The sequence below is a fragment of the Geospiza fortis genome, unplaced genomic scaffold (assembly GCF_000277835.1).
Source record: "Geospiza fortis unplaced genomic scaffold, GeoFor_1.0 scaffold17, whole genome shotgun sequence".
Classification (NCBI taxonomy): Eukaryota; Metazoa; Chordata; class Aves; order Passeriformes; family Thraupidae; genus Geospiza; species Geospiza fortis.
The window spans coordinates 1,485,224-1,496,209 of record NW_005054438.1 but is presented as its reverse complement, the minus strand read 5'-3'; the positions used below and the strand labels follow the sequence as shown (position 1 = coordinate 1,496,209).

Genomic DNA, 10,986 nt, shown 5'->3' with positions numbered 1-10,986 from the left:
CTGGAACAGTTGGTTTTCCTGTATTTTCCAGTAAAAGGTTCAGCGAGGCATTTACTAAAACAAACAACCCCCCATTATTTAGTAATGTACAAGTAGCACTTACATCCAACAAACAGAACAAAAGATGCTCTCTTACAAACTCACTTCCCACCCTGCAGACACAATGGTTTGTACAATAACACCACCCTCTGCCAAGAGATTCCAGTAGAAGACACAGTGACTCAAAAGAAACAAAGTGTAAGTTTATTGGACGTCAACATTTCTTAGTCAAGATCTAAGTAAAGAAAACACACAGTAGAAAAAGTTGTACAAAGCAGCAATGGATTTACATTACATTAAAGAAAAAGTTGCCTTAAGCTATTAAGTCTCAGTCCTAAAAAAAGTAAAAACCCATCCTGGTGTATTGAACAGATATAGAATGTATAAGGTATACAGGATTATAAACCCAGAGTTGCTTGTCTTACTTCTATAATCCTTTAAAATGACAAGTGATTTTGTGTAACTAACCGGAAAACTCTCTAGAAAATATATTGGATAATTTCAATTTCTAGTAGGAAACTATTCCCCTGTACCCAAGCACTTAAAGTGATCCCATTTTCCTGCTTTTTAAAAAGAGACGCTGTCAAGAATAAGCCTTAAAATATGTACTTTATGTTTTGCACTTAACACTGAAAAAGAGGGTTTGTTCTGATTTTTCTGTACATATCTGAATTAAAGCTGCTGCTGCAATAGTGGGAAGCTTGTGTCTTTAAAAGATAATGTGTATCACTGAGAATCTGGAAAAGGAAAAAAAGGATTGAGTCCTTTATTCTGGAATAGTGAGAGGAAAAGCAATATGAAAAATCAGCTCAACCCACAGAATTCAGTTACATTTTTCAGACATCCTTGCAACAACTGAGGCTGCCCATAACAGAATTTTCATGCCCAAGCAGCTCAAGTGCTATGATTCAATTTGGTTTTAAATTCTTCAATATTATTTATTAATATAAAGTATTTCTGATATAGGTATGTTCATTTTCTGTATCCAGCCTTTCTCTTGATAGTGTCCCTTTTCGTAGAGCAGTTACAGTACAGTTTTTCACAAGTCATTTTAAATAAACAAGAATCAATAACATTAAAAATACTATCAGGCTGTGTTCAGCAACAACAGAAAAAAAAATATTTTAACACTGATTCAATAACGGCAACACTAAAAAAAACCCCAACCAAAACAAACAGATAAAAAAAACTCCAACAAAAACCAACCCCCTAAGCTTGTTTTGATTTTTACCTAAATCTTCTGGTAGGAAAAATGTAAACAATTTTATTGAACAGTATAGGCACATGCCAGATTACAGGCTCATGCCAGATATTTGCAGCCTCACTGCTAGAGCCAAGAAATTAGGCATAGTCTGTCCTTATCCCATGGGAGGAACTCATTTGAACACTGGAAGCTTGGAACAGCAACAGAGAGCACGCAGAGCTCTGGAGCAAACCCACGTGTCCCACTTGGGGAAAACAAACAACATCAGGCAAAAAAACCTCCTGGATGTTCCTGCCTTGCCTCTTAGAGCTGCTTGGGGTCACAGATAATGCAACATCTCATTTTTGGAACAGCCCAGACCAACTCTGGGCTCACCCTCTCCACCAGGTTATCTCCTCCATCCCTGCCATGGGGTGTTTCCCTCACCAATAACCCAAAACTAGAGACAGTTCTGTCACTGGTTCCTGTGTTTTGCTGCCATTGCTCACTTTCAAAGTTGGTCATGGTCCCAATTCAGCAAAGAACTTGCACAGAACAATTTAAGGAAAAAAAAAATAAGACTGATCTTAATGGACTTAAGATAGGCTTAGAGGCTTTGCCAACACAGTGCCTGAAAGGAAAAAAAAAGTCCCAACCCAAAATACATTTCATGGCTCAACACTGCTCCCCTGAAATGCAACACTAGTTTCCACTGCCACTGAAGCAGGATAGTTCTCTGAGATTTATCTGATAGGTTATAAAAATAGCAAAAAAAGGACAGAATTATAGATTCTAATCTATATATTAAAACATCTGCACGTTCCTGTCACAAAGTTTAGAAAAAAAAGCAAAACACTTTTTTATATTTAACAAGACCTCTAACTTTTTGTCACTTCAAAACACAGCTATAAAATTAAACAAAATATGATGAAAACAGGCTTTTGCATCAATAAATTTGCCTTTTATTTTGGCTGTGGCCAAACTAGACACTCTTCAAAAGACCTTTATTTATAAACAAGCAACTAACATTTTTTCCCATAATTTAAATTTTAAGACATATATTAAAGTTATATAAGTGGAAGCATATTTATTCCGTATCCTCCAAAATAAACACTTCTATCAAGGGCTTTTTAAGATACTGTATAAAAGCTAATAGAAAACCAGAACTGCTATATAAACATCTCATATTTAAATTTTAGAGATCCTGAATTCCTTTACTAATCAACAGGAACCAAATGTAAAAAAAAAAAAAAATTAAAAAATCACACAGAACACGCTCAAAGTGGAAAACAAAACTTTAAAAACCCCCTCAAAACCAAAGCAACTGAAGAAAAACTTAGGAGGCTACTTAGACCAAAAATATTTTATGGATTCTTTATAATACCTAGTACACTAGGAAAAAGGTTAGGGTTTCTTCAAAGATGTTGCACAAGGTTTTGATTTAAAGTGTGTAGAATTTATCACCATAGCACAGAGCAGAATCCCAGCTGGAAGTGAGATGGCTGTGACCCAGCTGAGCTGGTTGCCACCTTCCTTCAGAAAGCACACTGAATTTTAAAAGGCTGTAGCTCAACTTTCAGGCTGTTGTGCAGAGGAATCACTGGGGAAAACTTAGGAACCATTCTACAAAAACACGTTCATATTTTATACACACAGATTTTTTAAAACATATATAAAGGGTACTTAGCAAGGCTTGACGTTTTTCTGATTTTTAAAACCAGGTTTAAGTGCAATAACCATTTTATTCTGAAATCGTTTCTGCTAAGAAAGAAATTTATAGTTTTATTAGGTGGAATAAAAAAGTCAGTAACTGGAAATGTCACTATTAAGCAAGTACCTTGTTTTAACTGCAATGCCACTGAAAGAGTTTAACTGATACTCAAGCAAATTAGCCTAACCATACTCAGCCACAGTTTGCCTGAAAGAGGACAAAAAAGAACAACATGTTACTTTCAGAGGTGTCTAGTAGCAATTTTAGATCCTAAGAAAAACGAAGCAGAAGAGGCTTGAAACTAACATTGCAATTTTTTTGGTAGCTGAAAAAAATCAGGGGTCCATCCTGAGCTAATTCTTTCAAACTTCACATACAGGAAAAATAGTTAAATATCTGTAGGGGAAAAAAATGGTGGCACACTTGGCTTTCACTGAGAAAAATCTGGTGTGTGCCTAAGGGTGCCCATCCTCAGATTCTTAGGAGTTACACTTGTGCTTGATTTTGCTGAATCTCAGCATCAGCTTGCAATTTTAGCTTTTGAACTTGGGATACCGAAAAAACAGTAACACACATGGTTACCCAGGGAATTCAAGCCTCACTCCTGCTCCCCCTGAAACTGGTGACCAAACTCCTGCTGGTTTCAGTGGACACAGATTGGGCTCTGACTCAGCAGGGTGGAATTACATCCCCCTTCTCCCAACCCTTCAGGGGGAACGTTGGTCAGGATCACAAACACAGTTTGCATCATTTACATTCACTCTAACCCACCACCCCTCCACTAAGTTAAAATTCTAGCAAAATAATTTCTCACTGTTGGTTCACCTCCTACTTCTGGGTAAATATTTCCTTGACTTACAGAAAAAATTGGACCCTTACTATAGCTCCTGGTAAATATGTGTGATCCTACTTACACTAAATGCTCCAGTTGCCATTTGAGGTAAAATAATGGAAGCACACAGAATATCTGCAGCCCATTATTACCACAATTTTCAACAAATTGGAAAATTGCAACACAGTCACATATGAGTAAAGCAGCAGAAAGAACTACTCTATATGCATTGTATCCATAAAATGCAGTGATTGTAGTGTGATTTTCTCCTCTGCTTTGAGCTGGATATGTACGCTTAATACAAATTTCAAATACATACTTCTTCATTTATACAGGTGTCTATATAAATATTTACATTTTTAGGTTTTGTTAAAACATATCTTTGTACTTCATGGCTGAGCTTATTACTTGTGTTTAGAAACACAACTCATCTTCTGTCCCTTAACGAGCTCTCTCTTGGTGATTTAATAGTTATACATTCCTTTGTAGTTAAAATTACAAACAGTTGTACAAATAGTGGAAACAAAACTATGAAACTTGTCTGACATCCATTCAACCTCAGTTCATGTTATAAACAGTACCATTTGCATTATGATGGCTGTTACACAATGACTTCAGCTACCCAAGTATCCATAGGAAATTAGTCTTTGGGACATTATATAAAGCAAAGTACCCCCTCTCTCAATTTTCCTTAGAAAGTTATAATTAAATGGCTGAAAGCAGACTTGCTGCTACTTCTTATATAAAATCTTAATAATATTGCTGACTTTAGATTCTATTTTACTTTGCACAAGTTCCATACAACAACAAAACAATTCTATGTTCCCTTAAAATAGCAAACATTCGTATCCAATAACATCAAGATTACTCAAACTTGAGGTTTATTTGTTATTGCTAAAGGTTTCTAAGACCTAAGTCAATACAGCAAGACACTCCATCCACTTCCTCCCAAACTGCCAGTGCATGGCAACCACTTACATGGAGCTTGTGTGTGTGGGTTTCTTTTTGAAAAACAAATTATGACGTTGGTTACAGTATTTCACTACTATAAGTAGAACCTTCACACTCACAGTTAGAATCCAAATTGTTGTTTCTCTTTCATTTAATATGTAACTTTATATATAATACACACGCACACACCAACATCACAGGATGAAGATCCATGCATACAATCCAGATGCAACTGTATTTCAGTGTCAAATGAAATAAAATAAAATTTATTCTCTTACTATTAGATCCCAGACCACAATATTTTAAATTACTCTGCTTTCTACCTACTAACCAAGTTATAGATTTCCCTAATCTTCAAATCCAAGCAGCATCACAAATTCCAGATTTTCCATCATCATCATCATCATCATCATTTTGATCCTCTTAAATTTGTAGTCTATGTGGCAGGCCTCTGAGATCCTGAACACGGCCCCCCCAAACCAGCTCTGCAAGGCTTCTGTTAAAGCTAATTGTGTGTCTGTTCGTGGCTCCAGAGGCTGAAAGCTGTCTTGAAAGTCCTGTGGCAGAGTTTGCACATGTACTGTCTCTTGAAGGTGATTGCCGAGAGCGGCGGGGCGTGGTAGAAGAGTGTGTCCGACTCCTGCGGCACGAACAGCTTCTCAGTAGTACCGGAGCTCTCCGGCAAGCCCGTGGGGCTGTCGGGCTCCAAAGGCTGGATTTTGGGGAGTGGAGGGGGTGGGGGTAAGGGTGGGGGTGATGGGGAATTAGCTGGTGGACATATCTCAGGCTCTTTATGTGTGGACTCCTCTGCAGCCTGGGACATGTGAGACTGGAAGTGGCTCCAGAGGCGGAAATTCGTTCGGAAGGCCTTGTTGCACACGTGGCAAATAAAGGGCTTCACCGAGCACAGGAGCTCCTGGTGGCGCTCCAGCTGCTTGCGTAAGGTGAAAATCTTCCCACACTTTTCACAGGGCCACAAACTGGGATCTTTCTTGGAGACTACGTCCTTGGGTTCCCTGCTCGTTTCGGTGACCTCGTCCTCTATGTCATCTGCAGGCTCTTCTTTGATCTGGATTTTAAACTGCTTGGAAACACTTAAGTCTTCAGGCAGGCATGAAGAGTCTTCAGAATCAAAATTGATTTGTTCTGACGAATCACTGAACACGCCGTCCTCCTTTGCAGCAACAAAATTGTTCATTTTATTGGATTCCGACTGTGGAGGCAGCCGTGAGGAACTGGTGACTTCTCCATTGTGATCCATGAGGGGCAAAGAGAAGTTCTCTGATGGAGCCATTGTGTTCTGATTGTGAACTTCAACCTGATGGCGCCAGATGCTGAAGGATGATTTGAAGGTGCGCATGCACTCAAGGCAAGTCAGCTTCTTGTACTCACACTTGCTCTCGTGCTCATGCTTCAGCTCTGGAGAAGAAAACCTAAGGCTGCAGTAAGGACAGACAGTGGCGTTCCTACAGAGTCGCTCGTGGTTTCCCTGTTCAATAAGTGAGGAGAGCTTGGCATTGCAGAGACGGCACTGATAAACCTCCTTGTTTTCCACTGGGTTTTCAATATGAATGTGATCTTTCTGCTTAGGAGCCTTATTCCCTCCAATGGGTTTCTCCCCAGGGTGCATTTTTATGTGCTGTTTGAACTGGGAGAGGAAACGATAAGCTTTCCCACAGTAGGTACAAATATAGGCTCCTTTGGTTCTCGACCTTAAATTCCTTTTGATGACTTGTTGTGCTTGGGAAGCCGACTGTCCCTGAAAACTCTGCTTGCCACGTCTTAGTTTCACAATCAGAGCTTTTTGCATAGGGCTTCTCTGGATTGTGATACATGTTAACATGGCGATGAAGACCTGCTGTTGATCTGAAAATTTTAAGGCAGTGTTTACATTTAAATTTTTTATTTGGTCTGGCTTCTTCCATCTCACTGTATTCATCTTTGCTGACATCAGAATCAGGGAAATCGGCATCAAGGTGCGTGGGGCTCGAGCCTTCCTCAAAGTTCTCTTCTGAGCCAGGAGAACCCTGCTCATCTGCCTTCAGCTTCTTGAATGGCAGCCTCCTATCATCCTGGAACCTCCTTTTGGCTGGAAGTCTGCTTGGTTCCTTACGGCCATCCTCAGTTTTAAAAGCAAAGTCTTTGTTTGCCGATGCTGCAGCATCACCCACTGTGACTCGTATGATGTCAGCAGGATCTGAGAGGGGACTGCTGGGCTCAGTTTTGATCCTCACCTCCGAGAGAGGGGAAGCCACCTCCCGATCCATTGACTGAGAGGCACTGAAAGACCTAAGGCGATGTGGGTGTATTACCTGTGGCTTCTCATCCAAGGCCGACTTCTCCGATGACTCTTTCGAGGATGACTTTTGGGATGCAACATTAAATGTCTTCTGGGAATCGTTAGTTCCTGGTGAGGAGCAGGAGGATACCTGTGCAGGTTTTAGGTCAACAGAAGGTGAGTAAATAGGAACCTGGCTGTCCATGGACAGTGACCTTCGAAGGAGACTTTTTACAAGGGGCCCACTTCTGTCAATACTTTGGTTTTCTGGGCCAGACCCACTGGATGGGATTACCAGCCCTAACTTGGAGTAGTAGAGCAAATTCCTATCTTCCCCTTGACCATTTCCTTTTCCGGCCTCTCGCAACAGAAACGTGGATTCCGCTGCCCCACGCAGAGACAGGACTGGTGGACGTGGTCTTTTCAATGACATCTCTGCAACTTTTCCTCTCAGAAGCTGAGTGCTGCTTCCTGGCTCGCCGCTTGCCATATCTTTCTCTGCCAAAGACATCTGAGGCAGCACCATGTTCCTTTTCACTAAAGCACCTCTGCTCTGATCCTCCACAGTTCCAGAAGTTTCATGAACCTTTGTATAGCTCACAGGGCCTTCTTTCAGCCACCTCCTTTCAGTCAGTGATAAGCTGTGAAGGGTTTCAGTTGGTTTTGTTACCTGTGGTCTGCCACCAGCTTTGACAGCCACAGAGGGTGAAAGTTTAGGAGTATGGCTTAAGTCGTGCTGTGTTTGATTTACGCTTTTTGCTTGTGCTTCAATTCTGTTCTGACAGACGATGACACTTCTCTTCTGAGAACTACTTTCATCTTCATCTTGGTAGAGTATTTTTTTCATAGGACAAGAAGGAAAAGGAGCTTGAGGACTCTTGGAAACAATGTTTGTAAGAAAAGATATTCCAAGGCTGTAGCCCAGTTCTTGCACAGCTGCGAGGCTGCCTTTCTCAATGAACAAGGATGAAGAATAAATGTAGTTCAACACATTATCAAAAGCATCTGGCTCACAAAAGTCGAGCTGAAACACTGACTGAGACTCATTCTCCTTATTTGTGAACAGAGTCTGGAAATATTCACTGCTGGCAGCCAGAACATTCTTATGAGCTCGGAATTTCTGGTCTCCTACGATCAGCACAACGTCACACAGCTGTCCCTTGAGACGCTCCTCGTTCAGGGTGCTCAGGAGGGAAATGGCATGTGCTGGATTTATGTAATGCAAGAGCCCCTCCATGATTCTGATGTCCCTGAAAAAGAACAACAACAAAGCTGTAGGTTGCCTTATATGAACTGTTAGAACAAAGTAAACAGATCTCTTGTACTTTGTAAATTGGCTAAACCACCATCAAACAGCAATTAAAGAAACAGCTTGTGTGGAGGAAAGGTTTGGGAATGAAACACCACTGGTAGCTCCAAAAAAGCACAGGCATGGGAAGAACCAGCTTATCTGCCCACTTTCTAAAATCCTTTTAATTGCTAATCTTACAGCAAGGATATTGCTAACTAACTGGGGGATGGATGGATAGATGGATGGAAGGGCTGTGCTCTCTTCATGCAATACATGTCTCCACAGGGAGGAACAGTTCAATCATTTCACTCTTGATCATCTCATTCTCTGTTTCAGCTTTATAAAGATCTATCTTGACAACTGGATTGATAAACTCTGGACTCTTGGATCAGGTATATAAAGCTCAGTTATAGCAACTCACCTTTCTGAGGCTAAGCAACCCTGACAGTCTCCTGCTGACTAGGCAAATTTAAGGGGTTTTGTTGTCACTCTTAATAGGATGACGGAAAGGGCATTAATACTGGGAAGGGAGACGGAAAGAGCATTATTGTCTGTAATCTAAATTCATCAGGTTTACTTATGCTTAATAAGTGCTGTTAATATCTACTTCTAACTGTATGTGTCACTTAAAACTGCACTGGCAGGATCTGGTTTCTGGGAAATGTCAGTTTTCACTGAAGTATCCCTGCATTGCTTTGCTCAGGATGAAAAGCAATCAGAGAACTGAAATCCCCATTTCATTCATTAGCATTAGGGCACTTTATGCCCATAACCCATATATCTGAGGAACAGTTACCCTTGGCTGCATCCAAGAGTACAATAAGGACAAATTAAGCTGCAGTGCAGAAATCTCCATGATCCATGTGCTTCAAAACACAGCCCATTCCATACTTGATATGTCTTGATAACTCAATATACTGCTCCTGATGAGAGCTTAACAAAAGAAGATAACCAGGTTTTAAGTTAAACAAAGAAATTCAATGGCAGGAGTTGCAATTTATATATCTGTGCACAAGAACACACATAGAGAAATCTACAATATTAAATTCTCTTATTTTTTTCATGGACACTCTCTACACTACCTCCGTGGTGGTTGTGAAACAAGTCAATGATGTGTCTGTTAAAAGCAATTCTCTTACTTTTACAGCTGATTTGAGAAACTACTTTTTAGTTTCATTTGTACATGATATATGCAATTACAACAAAAAGGTTTCACTGTTCACCAGCTTACAAGCCAAACTGTAAAGTTTATCAAAATAACAAAACAGTACTGCAAAGCTACAACTCTATGATTAACAAATGAGGATGGTAAATCTTAAAACTAATGGCTATAAATAAGTGATCAAAGTCTAAATTGGTATTATTGAGAATATAAAGGATGCTGCATGCAGTGTCTCAGTGCACTGATCATATCAAGGACTGAGCTACCACTTCTACACCTAAAAATACCAAATGAGTTCATAGTGACATGGCAACAGCAAAACCAGAATGCTGTTTCCTCACCAGATCAGTCTTTACTGAGTATTTCAATGCCTTGCAGTGTCATTTCATAAACACTAATTTATCCTTAATTCACCTTAGATAGCGATAATGCATAATTCCCCCACACCTCCATCTATAAAAAGCAGTGCAGTCAATCTCAAATTGAGAAAGCAATCTGGTTTGCTTTGCTTTCTATGTTTTCCTTAAGAACACTGGGAGGATGGAGGTGGGGGTGTGAGGATGGTGGTTCATAACCCTCCTCCTCTGTGGATGCCACTGCAATTTAAAGTGGCAGAGTGTGGCTGGCCCTAATCCAGTTTCATGGTCTGAGCACCCATTAACACTTACAGAGTTTTAAGTGCTCCAGGAGAGCATCTTTCCCTTTATCTGGAAGAAAGTGAATTTGCAAACTCAAGTGATTCCTCTGGGATGCAAGTTGCAGAAGGTAAATGGAGGTAGCAGATCAACAGAGCTTAGGAAACTTTAACTGTGGTGTAGAGACACCCAATAGAAGCTGCTAAATGCCCACACTTCAAGGACACAGTGGAAATAGAGTGTATTAGTCAAATGTTTTGAAATATTTTAAGATCCTTCATTTTAATCTGCTTTGCCCTTGTGTTTTTCAAACAGGCAGAGTAAACACCATGTAATTACTATGTGTCCCTCTGCCCACATAACCCAGCAGTGCAGTGTAACCAGGAGAGAGTGGTGTAAAATCTGCAGGACTAAAGCAGAATCCAGCAGTCACCCATCCTTCTGGCCACAGTTTCCTTCTTCTTTCTTACAACAACTTCAATTCATCCCATTAAACACCGCAGACATAAACATCCCTGCAGCCAGTCAGGGTGCAATTTAACTCTGTCACTTTAACAGTAACCAAGGCTGCAACGTAGTACACAAATGGCAAAGGACCAAATCAATCCTCCAAAGGCAGCTTTAATCCTGGTATTTCCTAATTCAAGGGCTTGACTTTCAGCTTAATAGCCTTTAGGCACAACAGGCAGAACTTAAACAAACAATAGCAAAAAAACCCACCAGAACTGTTTCACAGAGCCATTTTAAGACATTCACCCAGATCATGTGAAAGCCGGAAATATTTACAAGTAGAAAAAAAAATCAACCCAAAGGACACCTGAGTCAATGTGTTAAAATTTCACTACATGAATACTTTTCAATAACAAAGCTGATCCAAGTCATCCATGCTCTCTTGTGTTCACCT

The 10,986-nt window shown here is 40.2% G+C and overlaps 1 protein-coding gene across 1 annotated transcript; it reads right to left on the bottom strand.

The window, feature by feature from the left end:
* Nucleotides 1-221: 221 nt before the first annotated feature.
* Nucleotides 222-8,239, bottom strand: ZBTB21 (zinc finger and BTB domain containing 21). Its single transcript, XM_031062137.1, is given in 2 exon segments — nucleotides 222-6,521; nucleotides 6,523-8,239. Coding segments are annotated over 2 exon segments (3,009 nt in total). The 5' UTR covers nucleotides 8,232-8,239; the 3' UTR covers nucleotides 222-5,221.
* Between the last annotated feature and the right edge of the window lie 2,747 nt (nucleotides 8,240-10,986).